This window comes from Euleptes europaea, chromosome 8, assembly GCF_029931775.1.
Source record: "Euleptes europaea isolate rEulEur1 chromosome 8, rEulEur1.hap1, whole genome shotgun sequence".
NCBI classification, from domain to species: domain Eukaryota; kingdom Metazoa; phylum Chordata; class Lepidosauria; order Squamata; family Sphaerodactylidae; genus Euleptes; species Euleptes europaea.
Window position 1 is genome coordinate 2,857,221 of NC_079319.1, and position 19,228 is coordinate 2,876,448.

The 19,228-nt window shown below is 51.1% G+C and overlaps 1 protein-coding gene across 1 annotated transcript in view; it reads left to right on the forward strand.

The window, feature by feature from the left end:
• The first annotated feature begins 5,377 nt into the window (after window positions 1-5,377).
• LOC130481838 (1-phosphatidylinositol 4,5-bisphosphate phosphodiesterase gamma-1-like) overlaps window positions 5,378-19,228 on the forward strand; it is a 77,712-nt gene continuing 63,861 nt past the window's right edge. The window contains exon 1 of the mRNA XM_056854621.1: window positions 5,378-5,615. Coding sequence (XP_056710599.1) covers window positions 5,378-5,615 — 238 coding nt within the window. The remainder of the gene's footprint in view (window positions 5,616-19,228) is intronic.

Here is a 19,228-nt window from a genome sequence, read left to right on the forward strand (position 1 = left end):
GAAACGCCAAGCTTTCCTTATCAGACATTGGAATGTGTGTGTGCCTACGTGCTTGGTGCTACAGGAAAGGGAGGCCGCTGGGGAGCGGCTTCTGTGGTTCTATTTGTAAGCAGCTTATGCGTGTAGCATGCATGTATGTCTGAATGTGATGTAGGTATGATTACTCAGGCACAACAGAAGTAGGGTTGCCAACTGCCAGGTAGTAGCAGGAGATCTCCTGCTAATTCAAACTAATCTTCAGCCGATAGAGATAAGATCACCTGGAGAAAAATGGCCGCTTTGGCAATTGAACTCTATGGCATTGAAGTCCCTCCCCAAACCCTTCCCTCCTCAGGCTCCGCCCCAAAAACCTCCCGCCGGTGGCAAAGAGGGACCTAGCAACCCTAGAAGGAAGGCTTATTTTTGCATAATCAAAAATGGACTTGATGTGCATAGTGCGTCCTCTCTTGGCAGGGTTATATTTGGGGGAGAGAGAGGGTTGCTAACCTTTAGGTGGTAGATGGAAATCTCCCAGGATTACAACTGATGTCCAGATGACAGAGATCAGTTCCCTTGGAGGAAATGGCTGCTTTGAAAGATGAACTCTGTGGCATTATGCCCTATTGAGATCCCTCTCCTCCTGAAAATTGGCTGCAAATCTCCAGGTGTTTCCCAAGTGTGAGTTGGCAACCCCATAGCTCGGCAGGTGGAGAATCTGTGACCACCACCCCCATGGCCATTGCTAGCCATTGGGCCATAGGCAGCCTCCCTCTTCGATAGGATTGCCAACTCTGGGTTGAGAAATACCTGGAGATTTAGGGGGCGGAGCCTGATGAGGGCCAAGTTTGGGGAAGGGAGGGACTTTCTATCATCTGGAGATCAGTTGTAATTCCAGAAGATCTCCAGGCTCACCTGGAGGCTGGCAACCTTAGTAGTAACTGCTGCCACCAGCAAATCTGAAACGGTATCCTCTGTTAACCAGATTTGTAGTGCTAGCACTCTGTACCTGCATGGTCATTTAAAGTCTCTGCCTACTATAGGGTTGCCAGGTCTTTAAGGTGTTACTGGACTTGAATCGAGCTCTTCTCCTGCAGACCAACACGGATAACCTCTGAAACCTACAGAAGACAGAGATTATCCAGTGCACCCAGAGAATTTATAATTTCCCCATTGGGAATCCATCCCCCTCTAAATCAAACAAAAATCTCCGTTCCCATACTTTCCTCATACATGCTGCAGGCCCAGAATTGTTTGAATTATATGGTAAGGCCACACTCGTACAATCACAGTATTTTGTTTTCCAGTAAAATCTTTTGTTTCTCTATGGATCTTTGTGTTCTTTTTTCCCTCTTGAATTCTTTTGAACTTGTGCTCGTTTTTATCTGTATGCCTTTTGTTTTATGTAAAAGAAACATCCGTGATTGATCCACTCTCCTTCAACCATTTAATCTGTGGCTTGTAGGGTACTAGGAAACATTCAGCATCAATTTTCGGCGAACATTAACCACACACCCGTTTCAAACCTTCCAAGAATTCACTGACACTTGCGGCCTGCCACTAACACTGTGGTTGTGACAATGACTCTTGTTTTGTGAGTCTAACTCAGGAGAGGGGTAGAGATTTTAAAAGCCAGGAGAGGGTTTTTGACACCCTGTTGGCAGGGAGGCTGTGTGTGAGAACATACCCTAGGGAAGGTGTCATGCTTCGGGACAATTGAATTGTCTCGTTTGGTTGAGGTAAGCATGGTGATAATCCTTCTAATGATCTGGGCCTCACCCCAAACCACCCACCTTGCACCCAGGATGCACGAGGACCCAATTAACTGGGTCACACGTTTGAAATCCGAGCCTCATTTGGGCTCAGGCTGTAAGAGCCTCTCTGTGGCTTATGAAGAAAGTGCTGAGAAAGGCAAAAATGCTCAGCTTGGAGAAGCGCTGAGGCAGTGGATTATGCAGACCTCGGAAGGGGGGCGGGGGAGAAATTGATGGGTTTAGGCTGCCAGCTGCAAATAACATCAGGATTTCTTTTTGCTTTAAGACAATTCACAAGGAATTTTGCACAACTAGGTATTTCCGAGGAACACCACAAATATGTACACAGGTGTTCTGCTCCTCCTTCCCTGAGGAAGTAAAAGAAGCAACATTTTAAGATAGTCTGGTGAAAATCTGTTTATTTACAGACTACAAAGGAATCCCAGGCGTACAACACACACACACCGACACATATGTAGCTGCCTTATACTGGACCGGACCATCGGTCCATCAAGATCAATATTGTCTACTCAGACTCTCCAGGGTCTCAGAGGTTTTTCAGATCACCTCCTACCTTAGCTGAAGATGCTGGGGATTGAACCTTCTGTGTGCAATGAAGAAACTCCTCCACTGAGCCATAGCCCCTCCCCCAGGAATGTTGCCAACTGATGCATGGGGGCAGCCTTTCTGGCTCCTGTGTCTTCAACAGAAGTCAAAGCTTATCAGATCAGGAAAAGCTTATCAGGGGTATTCATGGATACTAGTAAGAATGGATAGGATACTAGTCATGATGCATACCTATTCAGGATCAGAGGAGCATGCCTATTCTATGAGGTGCTGTGGAACACAGGCAGGACAATGCGGCTGCAGTCGTCTTGTTTGTGGATTTCCTCAAGGCACCTGGTTGGCCACTGTGTGAACAGATTGCTGGATTTGATGGCTTTTCTTATGTTCTTATCATGGTGGATGTCATCATTATTGCCCACAAATGTCTGCATATTAGGCCACTATGTAGTGGCTGGTAGAATAGTTGGCAACCCAACCACGAGGCAGAATCAGCACAGATTGTGTTCAGAACCGAAGGATTCCTGTACCTTCAATCCTGCTAAAAGAAGAAACAATTTATTTCAGGTATTCTTTGTTGCAGTGACAATCTGGAAGAGAACAGACAGTTATTTATAGCTAAAGGGAAGATTCTACGACTTGGAAAACATTTGCTGTTTTAACTCTTTGGAAAAGAGGATGCTTTCCCATGGGCACACAAAGTTTGATTATTATTTTTTGCTGATATCAGCAGCAGCTCAAGAGCAGATGCCCAAGGGAAGGAGGTATCTCTTGGGTAGTAGAGAACCTCCTTTAAAATGCCTGTTACTGGAAACAAAGCTGTGTGCAAACCTGGACGGGAGGGCTTATTTCATTCGTCAAATGGGCATTCTAGTTTTCTGGTCGGGTAACACCTTGAGGCCCTTTGTTGAGGCATAAGGATGAAAACAGCACAATCAGCATTCAGCTCTTTAGAGTCACCGTGTCCAGGTAGGGTTGCCAACTCTGGGTTGCAAAATTCCTGGAGATTTCAGGGTGGAGCCTAGTGAGGACGGGGTTTTGGGATGGGAAGGACCTCAGGAGGGTATAACGCCATAGAGTCCCCCCTTGCGTCTTGTCTCTGGCAAATCAGTGATTCTATTTCCAGTTTTTGCTTTCTTTTGAGAGCTTTGTTGTCTTTGAGATGCCTATCAACCAACTGATTAATCGATCGGTTGACACATGCGTGCTATTTTCATTTGTGCTGTGGTCATCTGTAAGCTGCCTTTGGCTATATAGGAAAGGCAAGATATAAATATTTTACATAAATAACATTCAGAAAGCTCATAATTCTGTTCATCTTTCAGGTACAAATGAGATTCATTTTGCTCTTTTTTTACGGGTCATGATCCCCTTTCAGTTTCTGTGAGAAAAGTGTGCTACAAATGAAGTAAAGAAATCAAATTCCAGGTTTCTCTGCTCCACCTCTTGCATTGAGAGGTATACTGCCTCTAGACATGGAGGTTCCACGCACTTCCTCTCCTCCGTAAGGAAATCAGCTGCGCGCAAGTCACTGTTGCAGATCAAAAGAGTTTCCATCTAGACATTAGGAAGAATTTTCTTTTAAAAATAATTTTATTTTTATATATTAAGGTACAGAAAAAAGAAGATGGGAAGAAAAAAAGGGGGGAATCAAATGGAAAAATATGTCTGTGCCCAAGCTTCAAAGTAATTATGCATAGATGCACCCATCATCAACCTAAAACTTGTGTTGTTATTTTCTAATATTAGTCTTTAAGGTGTTAGTCTTTAAGGTGCTACTGGACTCTTGCTCTTTTCTATTTCTAATATTAGCTATTGATTAATATTTCCTCCAAAGTAGCCTGCAAGCCCCAAAAGGTCGGACCAGAACCAACAGGTTGAAATTAAATCAAAAGAGCTTCCATCTAGAGCACTGGTTCCCAACCAGGGGTCCGTGGACCCCCAGGGGTCCACGAGAACTAAATTAAGGTCTGCGAAACAAAGTTATAAACCCATAATAAATTAATATTTTCAATTAAAAATCCTCTATTAGAAAAATATATATTCAAATATTATTCTAAGCTTAATGTTTAACTAACAGTTATGATTAAATTTTATTTTCAAATTCTCAGAATTTTTATTTTGAACCTAGGGGTCCCTGCACCGAACAAAAAAGTCCTAGTGGTCCCTGGTCAAAAAAAGGTTGGGAACCACTGATCTAGAGTGACATTAGGAAGAATTTCCTAACAGTTAGAGCGGTACCTCAGTGGAACAGGCTTCCTCGGGAGGTGGTGAGCTCTCCTTCCCTGGAGGTTTTGAAGCAGAGGCTAGATGGCCATCTGTCAGCAAGACTGATTCTGTGAACTTGGGCAGTTCATGAGAGGGAGGGCACCTTGGCCATCTTCTGGGCATGGAGTGGGGGTCACTGGGGGTGTGCGGGGGGGGGTAGTTGTGAATGTCCCGCACTGTGCAGGGGGTTGGACTAGATGACCCTGGGGGGTCCCTTCCAACTCTCGGATTCTACCCTACGCCTCTTCCAGACAGGTGCCGGAGGAGCTCCGCATTCGGCCCCCACCCCACCGCACCCCCGGGGGAACGGCGGTCCTGCCTCCCTTCGGCCTCTAGGTGTCGCCCTCCGCCGCCTCCCCGCGCCCCCTCCCCTCCTCGCCGCTGGCTTTGCGCGAGATCCCGGCGGATCCCTTTCCCCCCGCCCGTTCCTTGCGGATCCCTTTCCGGCCATGTGTGCTCGCCGTTTCCTCTGGGCGTCCATTGCAGCAGCAGCAGCCGCCTGCAACTGAGCCCGGGCGCCGGGGCGGCGAGGCGGAGCCCCTGCCAAGCCCCCCGCCCCGTCGGTCAGCTCCCCCGGCCCCTGCTGCGGCGCTGCAGACTCGCCTCCCCGCGCCGGGCTTTGCAGCTGTCCCGCCGCCCCGACGTGATGCCCAGAGCCGGGGGGTGTCCGGGGGCCCCGGTGCGGCCGTGACCGCCCCTGCCCAGCCCATGACCGGCGCTCCCCCGCCTGCAGCCGCAGCCCGTCGGGGCGGCTCTTGCTTGCTTGCTTGCTTGCTTCCTTGCTTGGCTGCGGGGCCATGCGCTGAGCTGGGCGCATGGCTCTGTCCAGGCTGGCCGGCAGCCTCAACGGCTTCCCGTCGGGGCTGGAGCCGTCGGGGCTGGAGGGCAGTGGCGGGGAGGTGGTCCGGCTGCTGCAGTGCCTGGAGGCCGGCGCCGTCCTCACCCTCTTCCACCAGAAGAAGTCGCAGCGGCCCGAGCGGAGGAGCTTCCAGCTGCGCCCCGGGAGCCGCCAGCTCGTCTGGAGCCGCGCGCCCGAGAAGCTGGACGGCGACGGTGGGTGCTGCGCCGGGCGGCTCCCCCTCCCCACCCACCCACGCCCGGGCTCTGCTGGCCGCGCAGGGCTGCCCTCTTTCCCGAGGGCGCTGCCCAGGCACGGGGGCATCAGGAGCCCCCCACCCCACCCCACCCCCAGCATAGAGGCCCCCGTGCGCGCCGGCCAGGGGAGCGCATGGGGTTGCCCTGGTTGTCGGAAGGGAATCAGGGAATCCCAGAGTTGGAAGGGAAGGGGCCACCAGGGTCGTCTAGTGCAACCCCCTGCACAAGGCAGGGAACTCACCACTGCCTCCCCCCCCCACACACACACACCCCAGGGACCCCTACTGCACGGCCAGTAGATGGCCAAGACGCCCTCCCTTTCATGATCTGCCTAAAGTCGTAGAATCAGCATTGCTGACAGATGGCCATCTGGCCTCTGCTTACCAACCTCCAGGGAAGGAGAGCCCACCACCTCCCGAGGAAGCCTGTTCCACTGGATCATAGAGTTGGAAGGGACCACCAGGGTCACCTAGTCCAACCCCCTGCACAGGGCAGGAAATTCACAACTACCTCCCCCCCCCCCCGCCAGTGACCCCTGCTCCAGGCCCAGAAGATGGCCAAGGTGCCCTCCCTCTCAGGATCTGCCTAAGGGCGTAGAATCAGCATTGCTGACAGATGGCCATCTAGCCTCTGCTTACAAACCTCCAGGGAAGGAGAGCCCACCGCCTCCCGAGGAAGCCTGTTCCACTGATTCATAGAGTTGGAGGGGACCACCAGGGTCACCTAGTCCAACCCCCTGCACAGGGCAGGAAATTCACAACTACCTCCCCCCCCCCCCGCCAGTGACCCCTACTCCAGGCCCAGAAGATGGCCAAGGTGCCCTCCCTCTCAGGATCTGCCTAAAGTCGTAGAATCAGCATTGCTGACAGATGGCCATCTGGCCTCTGCTTACCAACCTCCAGGGAAGCAGAGCCCACCCCCTCCCGAGGAAGCCTGTTCCACTGATTCATAGAGTTGGAAGGGACCACCAGGGTCACCTAGTCCAACCCCCTGCACAGGGCAGGAAATTCACAACTACCTCCCCCCCCCCCCCCGCCAGTGACCCCTGCTCCAGGCCCAGAAGATGGCCAAGGTGCCCTCCCTCTCAGGATCTGCCTAAGGGCGTAGAATCAGCATTGCTGACAGATGGCCATCTAGCCTCTGCTTACAAACCTCCAGGGAAGGAGAGCCCACCCCCTCCCGAGGAAGCCTGTTCCACTGATTCATAGAGTTGGAAGGGACCACCAGGGTCACCTAGTCCAACCCCCTGCACAGGGCAGGAAATTCACAACTACCTCCCCCCCCCCCCGCCAGTGACCCCTGCTCCAGGCCCAGAAGATGGCCAAGGTGCCCTCCCTCTCAGGATCTGCCTAAGGGCGTAGAATCAGCATTGCTGACAGATGGCCATCTAGCCTCTGCTTACAAACCTCCAGGGAAGGAGAGCCCACCGCCTCCCGAGGAAGCCTGTTCCACTGATTCATAGAGTTGGAGGGGACCACCAGGGTCACCTAGTCCAACCCCCTGCACAGGGCAGGAAATTCACAACTACCTCCCCCCCCCCCCCGCCAGTGACCCCTACTCCAGGCCCAGAAGATGGCCAAGGTGCCCTCCCTCTCAGGATCTGCCTAAGGTCAGAGAATCAGCATTGCTGACAGATGGCCATCTAGCCATCTGGTGCTCACAGACAAATATAGAAATGTTAAGTGAATTAGAAATTTCTGGGGTTTGACTGAAATGTGTGCGTACATGCACATTTATTTGGCTGGTGGTGGACTAAAACCGTGGCTGCAACCTATGGACCTCCCTTCCCTTTTTCTTGAATTAGAATCCCACTCCTTCTGGACCCCTTGCTTAGCCTGGGGCAAATTGCTTAATCTCAGCCCTAGTTTTTCTGTCTGCAAAGCAGGCTTACTGAACCTGACAGGCCCTGTAGAGCAACCAACCCTGTGCTCTCCATGAGGGGGTTAGGAGGGCTCCCACTTGCCTGGCTTTCCACACAGGATACAAAATGGAGTTTTGGAAACGCATGGTTAAATTGTGGAACTCCCTGCCCCAGGATGGAGGGATGGCTGCCAACTTGGAAGGCTTGAAGTGGGGAGTGGACATGTTCATGGAAGACAGGGCTATCCCATAGCTACTAGTCAAAATGGATACTAGTCATGATGCAGACCTATTATCTCCAGGATCAAGGAGCAGGCTTATTATATTAGGTGATGTGGTACGCAGGCAGGATGGTGCTGCTGCAGTCGTTTTGTTTGTGGGCTTCCCAGAGGCACCTGGTTGGCCGCTGTGTGAACAGACTGCGGGGCTTGGTGGTCTGCTCCTTGGTCTGATCCAGCATGGCCTTTCTTGTGTTCTTATTAAATCGTGGAACCCCCTGCCCCAGGATGTGGGGATGGCTGCCAAATTGGAAGGCTTGAAGAGGGGAGTGGGCATGTTCATGGAGGAGAGGGCTATTCATGGCTACTAGTCAAAATGGATACTAGTCATGATGCATACCTATTCTCTTCAGTATCAGAGGAGCATGCCTGTTATATGAGGTGCTGTGGGACGCAGGCAGGACGCAGGCTGCTGCAGTTGTTTTGTTTGGGGGATTCCCAGAGGCCCCTGGTTGGCTGCTGTGTGAACAGACTGCTGGACTTGATGGGCCTTGGTCTGATCCAGCAGGGCCTTATGTTCTTATAAATTATTCAAGAGGGCTTTTTGCACGGGGAACTCGGACTGTACTACGATGAAACGGTCAGAGAGTTGCATTGGGGAAGGGACAGGGCCTGCGACCTGCGCTACTGCATTGCTGCCAGTATGCTCCGGACTGGGTAGTGCAATCCTAAGGAGAGTGTACATGTATCATGCCTAAAAGCTCATGCTTTGTTTCAGCTCTGAGTGAGAGTTCTGTTTGTTTTTGAGATTTCTGTCGTTCTAAACACCTATGGGAATGTTCGTTGGATGTCCCATCCCGGTGGTTGTACTTGACTTAACGCTATGCAATCTGCTTGGAGTCTCACCTACAAAAGTGGACTATAAATAACCAAGGAATAATAATAGCCCCCTGCTGTAGGCATTTGGCTTATGCCTTGTATCTGCTCTACAAAGTGGCCTTGGGAGGGGTTAAATTAAGCATCCGGCATGGTTTCCTCTGTCCTTCAGCCGTGTTCCATCTGCGAGGTTTGTAAGCTCTGCAGATCCCTTTGTTTCTGTTTCCTGTTTGGCCTTCTGAACACATGAAGCTGCTTTATACTGAATCAGACCATCAGTACATCAATGTTGGTATTGTCTACCCTGACTGGCAGCAGCTCTCCAGGGTCTCAGGCTGAGGTCTTTCTTGTCACCTGCTCCCCCACCAATATTTTATTATGTGTTTGTTTGTTTACTACATTTATACCCCACCTCTCTCCGCAACAGGGACCCAAAGCAGCTTACGGTCATTCTCCTCTTCTCCAATTCATCCTCACAACAACCCTGTGAGGTAGGTTGGGACGAGAGTGTGTGACTGGCCCAAGGTCACCTGGCAAGCTTCCCTGGCAGAGTGGGGATAATGCCTAGTTTTTTGCTGGTCCGAACTCTCCACCTCTGTTTCTACCAACTTAATCCACACCAATGGTCCATTGTCTGTTGGTGGGAAAGCATTAATCATAGAGTTGGAAGGGGCCATAGAGGCCATCTAGTCCAGCCCCCTGCTCAATGCAGGACCAGCCTAGAACATCCCTGACAAATGCTTGTCCAGCCTCTGCTTAAAGACTGCCAGTGAGGGGGAGCTCACCACCTCCCTAGGTAGATGATTCCACTGTCGAACAACCCTTACTGTAAAAAACATTTTCCTAATATCCAGCCGGTACCTTTCCACCCACAATTTCCACCCATTATTGTGAGGCCTATCCTCTGCTGCCAACAGGAACAGCTCCCTGCCCTCCTCTAAGTGACAGCCCTTCAGGTACTTCAAGAGAGCAATCGCGTCCCCCCTCAACCTCCTCTTCTCCAGACTAAACGTTCCCAGCTCCCTCAGCCTTTCCTCGTAGGGCTTCTTGGTCTCCAGGCCCCGGATCATCCTCGTCGCTCTCCTCTGCACCCGCTCCATTCTGTCCACATCCTTTTTGATGCGAGGCCTCCAGAACTGCACACGGTACTCCAGGTGCGGCATGACCAATGCCGTGTACAGTGGAACTATGACATCTTGCGATTTAGTTGTTATGCCTCTATTGATGCACCCTAATATCACATTAGCCTTTTTTGTTGCTGCATACCAATACCACCCAAAGAGGTTCTCTTGGTAAGAAAGCTTTATCAGAGGGGAGTTGAACACCACCATGGCACAGGGCTCTGGGGAGATCTACGATGGAATCACAGCTCAGTTGTAAAGCTGCCCGGCGCCCTTGATCCAGTCACACTTTTCTCTCTGCCTAACCTACCTCACAGGGTTGTTGTGAAGATAAAAATGAGGTGGGGTGAGGGAAAGGTATCGTATCCATGGGCCCTGTGCTCTTTGGTGCAGGGTGGTGTAAAATACGGCAGCAAAAGAATCTGTAAGGTAATGCTGGTGACGTACTTTGAGTATGTGATAGTTAATCGGCCTGGTCATGAATAATTTCACAGTTACCCTGGACAGCGTGGTTATCCGGTACCCATGACATGGGCAGAGTGCCCAGGCGCATTCAGCCAGTTTAGATTTGGTAGCAGGAGAGAGGGGGAAAAGCAGGATGCGTTCCCAGCCACCTCAGATCTCCAGGGAACCTCCGATCAATGCTCTGCCATGTTCTTTGGCATAACCCCCCGATAATGATAACCGAAGTCTTAGACACATAAACACGTGAAGCTGCCTTATACTGAATCAGACCCTTGGTCCATCAAAGTCAATCTTGTCTACTCAGACCGGCAGCAGCTCTCCAGGGTCTCAGGCAGGGGTCTTTCACATCGCCTACTTGCCTAGTCCCTTTAACTGGAGATGCCGGGATTGAACCTGGGACTTTCTGCATGCCGAGCAGATGCTCTACCACTGATCCACGGCCCCTCCCAAATACTGACCTTGATGGACCAATGGTCTGATTTAGTATTAGGCAGCTTCATATGTGCGTTCATGTGTGCATGCACTTGTCCTATTTTATCAGGAGGGGCTGCAGATTACTAGTAGACCATCTGCTTTGCATGCAGGAGGTCCCAGGTTCAATCCCTGGAGTCTCCAGAGCTGCTGCCAGTCTGAGCAGATAATAGTGAACTGGATGGACAGAGGGTCAGACTCAGTATAAGGCAGCTTTATGCGTTCATATAGAACTTGGGGTCACCTGATTGAGTTGATGGGCAATAGGTTGGGCTTTTGGGGGATACCTGGTTGGCCACTGCGGGAAACAGGATGGTGGGCTGGATGGACCGTTGGTCTGATCCTGTGTGGCTGTCCTTATGAACCCAGGAAGCCGGATGGCTGTGGGGAGGGCATCGGAAAGAGCTGTTGGCTGAGAAGCTGGGATCTGGGTGGAGGCCTGGGGGAGGGAGAGTTGGAGAAGGCCCAGCACGGGGGAAGGAGGGCCCCGAGCAGAAAAGGGAGTGTGTTGTTTACTGGGCGAGAAGTGGATGAGCAACTTTGGAATCTGGGAGAACGTGGGCTGCATTCCGCCAAAGTGAGGAGGCTGTGGCTCAGTGGCAGAGCATCTGCTTGGCATGCAGAAGGCCCCAGGTTCAATTCCCTGCATCTCCAGTTAAAGGGACTAGGCAAGTAGGTGATGGGAAAGACCCCTGCCTGAGACCCTGGAGAGCTGCTGCCAGTTTGAGTAGACCATACTGACTTTGATGGACCCAGGGTCTGCTTCAGTATAAGGCAGCTTCATGTGTTCATGTGATGGATCACTGGGGGAAAGAGGGGGAAGGTGGGGTTACGCATGAAGCTCCTTTTTACTGAACCAGACCCTCAGTCCATCAAAGTCAGTATTGTTTGCTCAGACTGGCAGCGGCTCTCCAGGGTCTCAGGCAGGGGTCTTTCACATCACCTGCTTGCAAAGTCCCTGTAACTGGAGATGCCGGGGATTGAACCTGGGGGCTTCTGCATGCCAAGCAGATGCTCTGCCACTGAGCCACAGCCCCTCCCTGTGTGAAGGCTGCATGAAGAGGCTGCAATGTTTCCGGATTGTTTATTGGTTTAAAACATTACAACTCGGTCACTGAAAGTGGCCCCCATGAAAGTAAATGATGGAAAGGGCTGTCAAGCCACAACCAACTTACGGTGAACTTTTAGGGTTTTAGAGGGGAACAGAGGTGCATGCCTAGGTGGCCTGCCGTTTCCTGCCTCTGCGTAGAAACCCTGGAATTCCTTGGAGGTCTCCCATCCAAGTACTAGCCAGGGCCCACCCTGCTTAGCTTCCAAGATCTGAATTGGGGCTACTCACAAATTCCAGCAGAGTTCTGGCCCTCACTTCCGTTCCCAACGTGCTTGAGAGGGTTGCTGAACAGCCGCGCACCACTCCATCCCTGAGGTGTCACGAGTTCACGTGTGGGTGAACCAGTCCTTTCAAGATGGATGGCTTCCGGAGTTCTTGGCAAACGGAGGGATTGCAGAGTGAGGCTTTTGCCCCACATGTGCTGGGATCTTGCTTGGATCAGCATTTCTCAAACAGATTACAGAATCCTGCTGTGATCACTACATTTGCTCTCTCTTGAGTGGTCTCCAATGTTAAATTGTGGAACTCCCAGCCCCAGGATGTGGTGATGGCCGCAAACTTGGAAGGCTTTAAGAGGGGAGTGGACATGTTCATGGAGGAAAGGGCTATCCGTGGCTACTAATGAAAATGGATACTAGTCATGATGCACACCTGTTCTCTCCAGGATCAGAAGAGTATGCCTATTATATTAGGTGCCGTAGAAAACAGGAGAATCCTGCTGCAGTCGTCTTGCTTGTGGGCTTCCTAGAAGCACCTGGATGGCCGCTGTGTGAACAGACTGCTGGACTTGATGGGTCTTGGTCTGATCCAGCAGGGCTTTTCTTACCGTATGTTCTTAAGATGCCCCAAGATGTGGTGATGGCTGCCAACTTGGAAGGGTTTAAGAAGGGCGTGGACATGTTCATGGAGGAGAGGGCTGTCCATGGCTACTAGTCAAAATGGATGCTAGTCATGATGCACAGCTATTCTCTCCAGTATCAGAGGAGCATGCCAAATATATTAGGTGCTGTGGGACACAGGCAGGATAATGCTGCTGCAGTGGTCTTGTTTGTGGGCTTCCTAGAGGCACCTGGTTGGCCCCTGTGTGAACAGACTGCCAGACTTGATGGACCTTGGTCTGATCCAACAGGGCCTTTCTTATGTTCAAAGCCTAAGTGTTAACACGACACATTAAATGATACAAGATCACATAGTAGGATCTAGCTTACAGCAAACGATGCACAGTAGTATAGACCACAATCCCTAATAATTTGTCCAAGTAACTTTGTGAATCATTTTGTAAGTGCTGCCCTATTGCTTGTGTAGAAAAGCCCTCTTGAATAAAATAAATACGTTAAATAAAAGCTCCTTTGTGCATCAAAAGGAAGTAGAGACTTATATTTTTTAAAGCTATGGATTCGGAGAACCTGGTAGATAGATTGTTATAAAATTATAATGATGTAGCCATCTGGACATCACTAATTTGAAGTAAAGAAAAAGCCCCCTTGGTGGTGTGGGGCGTGGGCATGGCCGCCGCAGGGAACTGAGGTGGAAAAATTAGCACCGGTGTGGGCGGACTGGGAAAGATCTGGACTTGCCTGTCCACACAACGCATAGTTAAATTGTGGAACTCCCTGCCCCAGGATGTGGTGATGGCTGCCAACTTGGAAGGCTTGAAGAGGGGAGTGGACATGTTCATGCAGGAGAGGGCTATCCATGGCTTCTAGTCAAAATGGATACTAGTCATGATGCATACCTATTCTCTCCAGGATCAGAGGAGCATGCCAAATATATTAGGTGCGGTGGAACGCAGGCAGGACGGTGCTGCTGCAGTAATCTAGTTTGTGGGCTTCCTAGAGGCACCTGGTTGGCCACTGTGTGAACAGACTGCTGGACTTGATGGGCCTGATCCAGCATGGCTTTTCTTATGTGCTTATGTTCACACAGCAGCTGCCTCAGTTTTGCTGCATTCTTCCCAAAAAGATCATGGTAAAGACAGTTTTGGGAAGAATGCAGAGTAGTGTGGGGGGGAGGGGGAGGTGCAGAGAACTACCATGAAGTTGTGCGGAAGGGGGGGGGGACCTGCTTTCTAGCAGCGCCAAATCCACACCAGTGGGGAAACACCGCGACATTCCACTGTTCTTTCCCCCTGTTTTTCCTTTTTTCCTGTCTTTGTGCTGAATCTCCTTTAAAACTCCCCCCAAGTCTCTGCCCCCCCCAACACAAAGAAGAAAAAGAGTGGGTTTTTATATGCCGACTTTCTCTACCACTTAAGGAAGAATCAAAACGGCTTACGATCACCTTCTTCCCCCCCCCCCACAACAGACACCCTGTGAGGAAGGTGGGGCTGAGAGCTGTGACTAGCCCAAGGTCACCCAGCTGGCTTCATGTGGAGGAGTGGGGAAACCAACCCAGCTCACCAGATTAGCCTCCCCCGCTCATGTGGTGGAGTGGGGAATCGAACCTGGTTCTCCAGATCAGATTCTACATACTCTCAGGGTCCTGCGTGTAGCAGCCCCACTTTCCAAAGAGGACGAGGGATGACGCGGCCACGGCCTGCCAGTGCAAATATCTGTTTGCTGCACTCGAGTTCATTCACAGATTCAGAACAATGGAAACCCCCGGCTGAATAGGGGCATAGGATCGTTATCTCGCGACAGATGCTGATTTTCTGCCCCTACTGCATTTCTCCTCTGCTCTAATCTAGCTGATTACATTCCACGTTGTACCTCTGCACCCAGATTCCTGTCTTTGCAACACCCTCCCCACCTTCCGACTGTGATGTCAGGGCTCAGGAATCTCCATTCCAACTGGTCTCTGACGAAGGGAGCTTTCGAAAGCTGCTACCCCCCCCCCAAAAAAAAGAACCTTGTTGGTCTCAAAGGTTGGTCTTCAAAGATTTGAATCTTACCCTTTCCATGTAACTCAAACCTATCTTCCTCCCTGCAAATCCCTTCATCAGAAGGGAATGGTGTAGTGGTTGGAGCGGTGGACCCTAATCTGGAGAACCGGGTTTGATTCCCCACTCCTCCTCATGAGCGGCGGAGGCTAATCTGGTGAACCAGGTTGGTTTCCCCACTCCTACACATGAAGCCAGCTGGGTACCCTTGGGCTAGTCACAGCTCTCTCAGCCCCACCTACCTCATAGGGTGTCTAGTGGGGAGGGAAAGGGAAGGTGATTGTAAGTTGGTTTGAGTCTCCCTTAAGTGGTAGAGAAAGTCGGCATATAAAAACCAACTCTTCTCCTCCTCGGCCAGGGAAGCTTCCTGGGTGACCTTAGGCCAGTCACATATTCTTGGCCTACCTCACAAGGTTGTTGTGAGGATAAAATGGAGGGGAGAGAATGTTGTAAGTCCACTTTGGGTCCCCATTGGGGAGAAAAGTGGGGTATAAATGAAGTAAAAAAAATGGGGGGGGGGCTTTCATGCTTATTCTTCAAAGCTCGTATGTCAAAGCGCTTGTTGGTCTCAAAGGTGCTACGGGACTCAAACCGAACAGTGCAAATGTCTGCAGCCTCTGCTGCTTCTTTTGGCTGAGCCTTTCATCCCTGTCTCCCCCCCCCCAACTCCTGCACCCCCCTCCCCGTGTGCAGAGCAGGCATGGGACCGGGGCTGGCCCGGGGGGCTGAGGGAGGTCTGCCTGGGAGATGCTGGGGCCGCTTCCTCTCCCACTTAATATGTTTGGAAGGTGAATGTCCGGGTTGGCACCCAGGAGCCCTATATACAAACCTCTTGTGTTCCATAGGAAGGCAGGAGCCTTTCCCAAAAAAAACTTTTGGACAGACTATTCTTTCTGTCTTTCCACCCACTCCTCTGCTTTAATTCCACTTCCCAAAGCAGGCAAAACAGATGCGAATTCCTCAGCCAAGATACGTGGGCCACGAGGACTGTGTTTTCCACGTCAGGCTAAAAACCCCAGCGGCAAAAAAAGGATCCCTTCCTTTCTTGTCACGGCGCCAAGCAGCCAAGCGCTGTCCTTTGCTTTTGGAAGAGGCCGTGGCCCAGTGGCAGAGCCTCTTCTTGGCATGCAGAAGGTCCCAGGTTCAATCCCGGGCATCTCCAGTTAAAAGGCAGAAGGTGATGTGGAAGAACTCCACCTGGAGAGCCGCTGCCAGTCTGAGTAGGCAATAGTGACCTTGATGGAGAGATGGTCTGATTCATTGTCAGGCAATACTAGTAGAATACTAGGGATGCTACTAGGGATATTAGTAGAATACTAGGGATGCTGCAAATTTCTGCCCTGACCTGGATAGCCCAGGCTGGCCTGATCTCATCAGATCTCGGAAGCTCAGTAGGGTCGGCTCTGGTTAGTACTGGAATGGGAGACTTCATTTGCTTGTGTGTTCATGCGCTGTCTGGTGTGGAAGCTTGGGGAGTGCGCGAGGCTCATAAAGGGAAGGGGTTAGGGCTTGTGATACCCCCTTTTCTATTGATTCACTGAGAGGCCTGATTTGGTCGGTTGTCCGCTGGGCGGCTTCAGTTGTGGGCTTCCTTCTGGCCGGTGCCCTTCTGATTCCCTCCCCCCTCGGTTTTTAAGGAGCCGTTTTTAATCCTGTCGACAGGAGGGTTGACTTGAAAGGACGGCTGACCCGTCCGTCCGTCTCTTGACTTGTTTATTATCTGGACCTGCAGGCAGGGAAGGGTGTCGCATGCCAAAGAGAGGAGAGCCGTTCCAGGCTGGTCATTCCCGTCAAGTTGCAGCCAACTTATGGTGAGCCTTCAGGGGGTTTTCAAGGCCAGAGACGTTCAGAGATGGTTTGCCATTTCCTGCCTCCGCGTTGCAACCCTGGACTTCCTTGGTGGGCTCCCATCCCAGTACTGACCAGGGCTGACCCTGCTTAGCTTCCAAGATCTGACGAGATCGGGCTATCCAGGTCAGGGCAGAAATCTGCAGCATCCCTAGTATTCTACACTTAGTATTCGTACCCAGATCTTTGCTGGCTAAAAAGGATTTTCTTGAAAAGAGAGTGAGGAATGCAGCCAATGTTGTTTTTCTTCCAGGTTTCCCCTGGAAGTGGCATCACGGCACACATGACGCTGGCAGGTATTTTTTTTTCTCCTGCTGCTGCTTGGAGTGGCAGCTGGCAACGTGGGTTACTTGCAAGACAACTTCTGCCATAGTGGGAGGCCTGTCAACCGTATACTGATAAATCAAGGCCTTGTGTGGAAATTATTTTTATTAGAATAACAGGTGCAAAAATTTAAAGACAGCATAGCGCGAACTTCCCTTGTCTCTGTGTGTGTTTTGCTGTTGTTAAATCTGACTTATGGTTATCCCTGGCGGGGGTTTTCAAGGCATGGGGCAGGGTGGGGATGCGTTTGGCCGGAACGGTTCTGCCGGAGCGAGTGCCCCAGGTTCAGAGTTCCTCAAAAAGAGCCATTGGGGCTGGTTATTTTCTGAGTGCTGTGGTTTCCTTTTAGAGGAGGGCGGAAGCTCTCTCGCTGTTTTTTAAGGTGGCTAAAAGCTGGGGGTCGTGCCCTTCCGCAGCTCCTGGTGGGGTGCCACATCGAGAACTTGGCCGCTGGAGGTCTCCGGCTGATGCTTCGTGTGACTGGCTCCCTATTAAGACACAGGAAGGATGTGGCTTGCACCTGGAACGGGATTCCTGAGTGCTTTCATAGCTGGTGATACAGAAGAAGAAGAGTTGGTATTTATATGCCGACTTTCTCTACCACTTAAGGGAGACTCAAACCAGCTTACAATCTCCTTCCCTTCCCCTCTCCACCACAGACACTTGTGAGGTAGGTAAGGCTGAAAGAGCTCAAAGAGAACTGTGACTAGCCCAAGGTCACCCAGCTGGCTTCATGTGGAGGAGTGGAGGAACAAACCCAGTTCACCAGATTAGCCTCCGCCGCTCTTGTGGAGGAGTGGGGAATCAAACCCGGTTCTCCAGACCAGAGTCCACCGCTCCAAACCACCGCTCTTAACCACTACACCATACAGACTCCATCCAGAAGAATTTGTGCCGTGTTTGTGTGCGTGCGTGCACTTGAGGGTGGAGAAAGTCTTCAAGCGCAGTTGTCAGAAAGCCCGTGCAGATGTGATTCCAGGGGTTTTCAGATTGTGGTCAGTCTGACTCCATGATTGAGATTATACGGAATAGAGCAGTATGATAAAGAAGACAAATATGCTGACTGTAAATAAGGCAGGGCTATTCGACTTGTGAGATCCAGAGTGTTCTTAGAAGCCAGAAGATGTTTGGCTCAGATTGTACAGATCTGCCCCCATGCAGGGCTAAGGGTCCTTCTGCCTAGAGAACCTTTTCTCTGCAAATGTGTGAATGGGGTAGCAGAACAGAGAACAGTTAGCTATTTCATTTAAACAGTAGCTTGGCTATCGATGAGCTGTTAATATTTCTCCAGGGGAACTTATCTCTGTCAGCTGAAGATCAGCTGTGATAGCAGGAGATCTCCAGCTGGTACCTGGAGGTTGGCTACCCTATTCAGGAGGTCCAGGGAATCCAGGACTGCATGGACAAACTGCCCTGGGAAAGCTGCTGCAGGGAAGAGAGGAAGCAGACCTTCCCCTTCGGAGCCACATGTTTCCAGAAACCCCCCCCCCCATAGTGAAACCCAGCCCTCCAGCAAGGAGCTGCTCTCTGAATGGCCCCCGTGTCCTCTGAGGCGCACCCGCGGCTGCCAGAAACCAACAATTTATTTATGTAGCCCCAAAGAAAGTTCTTCTTTGTGCAACGTGCAAGGAGCCATGGTGTCTCGGCAGGGCTAAGCCGAAGTGCCAGGGCAGAAGGCGGGCAGGGCGGGAGCATGAAACCATAGCTTGTTTTTCCTTTGGAAAAGAGATTAGCCTCCTGTGATAATAAATGAATGTGTGTGCCTGTGTGTCCGTCCAGGGCTTGCCGAGTCATGCACGTGACGGTCGGGGGGTGGGGGGGGCTTCTTGAACAACATTGCTAACTTTGTCCGATGCTTAAGGCTCAGAAAAACTGAATGGGAAAGCATGACTTGGCCATGGATTCATTGATTTAAAATGACCTAGGGTGAATGCTAGATTGCGCCGTTCGCTGGCTGTTCTACCCTCCCAAGAGCAGAGTTTTCGATGTTGGCTTGAGGCAGGAGAAGAGGCTGGGACTTCTCAGTTTAGAAAAGAGACAGCGAAGGGGGGACGTGATAAAATTACGCACGGGGTGGAAAGAGTTGACAATGTGAACCTTTTCTTCCTCTGCCAAAATACTAGAACTTGAAGGCATCTGTTGAAGCTGATGGACATTAGATTCAGGATGGACAAAAGGAAATACTTCTTTACAGTACGAGTGATTAAAATGTGGAATTTGTTGCCAGAGTATGTAGTGATGGCCACAGGCATAGATGGCTTTGAAAGAGAATTGGATAGATTCATGGAGGTCTATCAGTGGCCACTAGCCATGGTGACTAAAGGGAACCTCCATGTTCAGAGGCAGTCAACCTCTGAATCCCAGAGCCAGGAGGCAGCATCAGGGGAAGGCCTTATCCT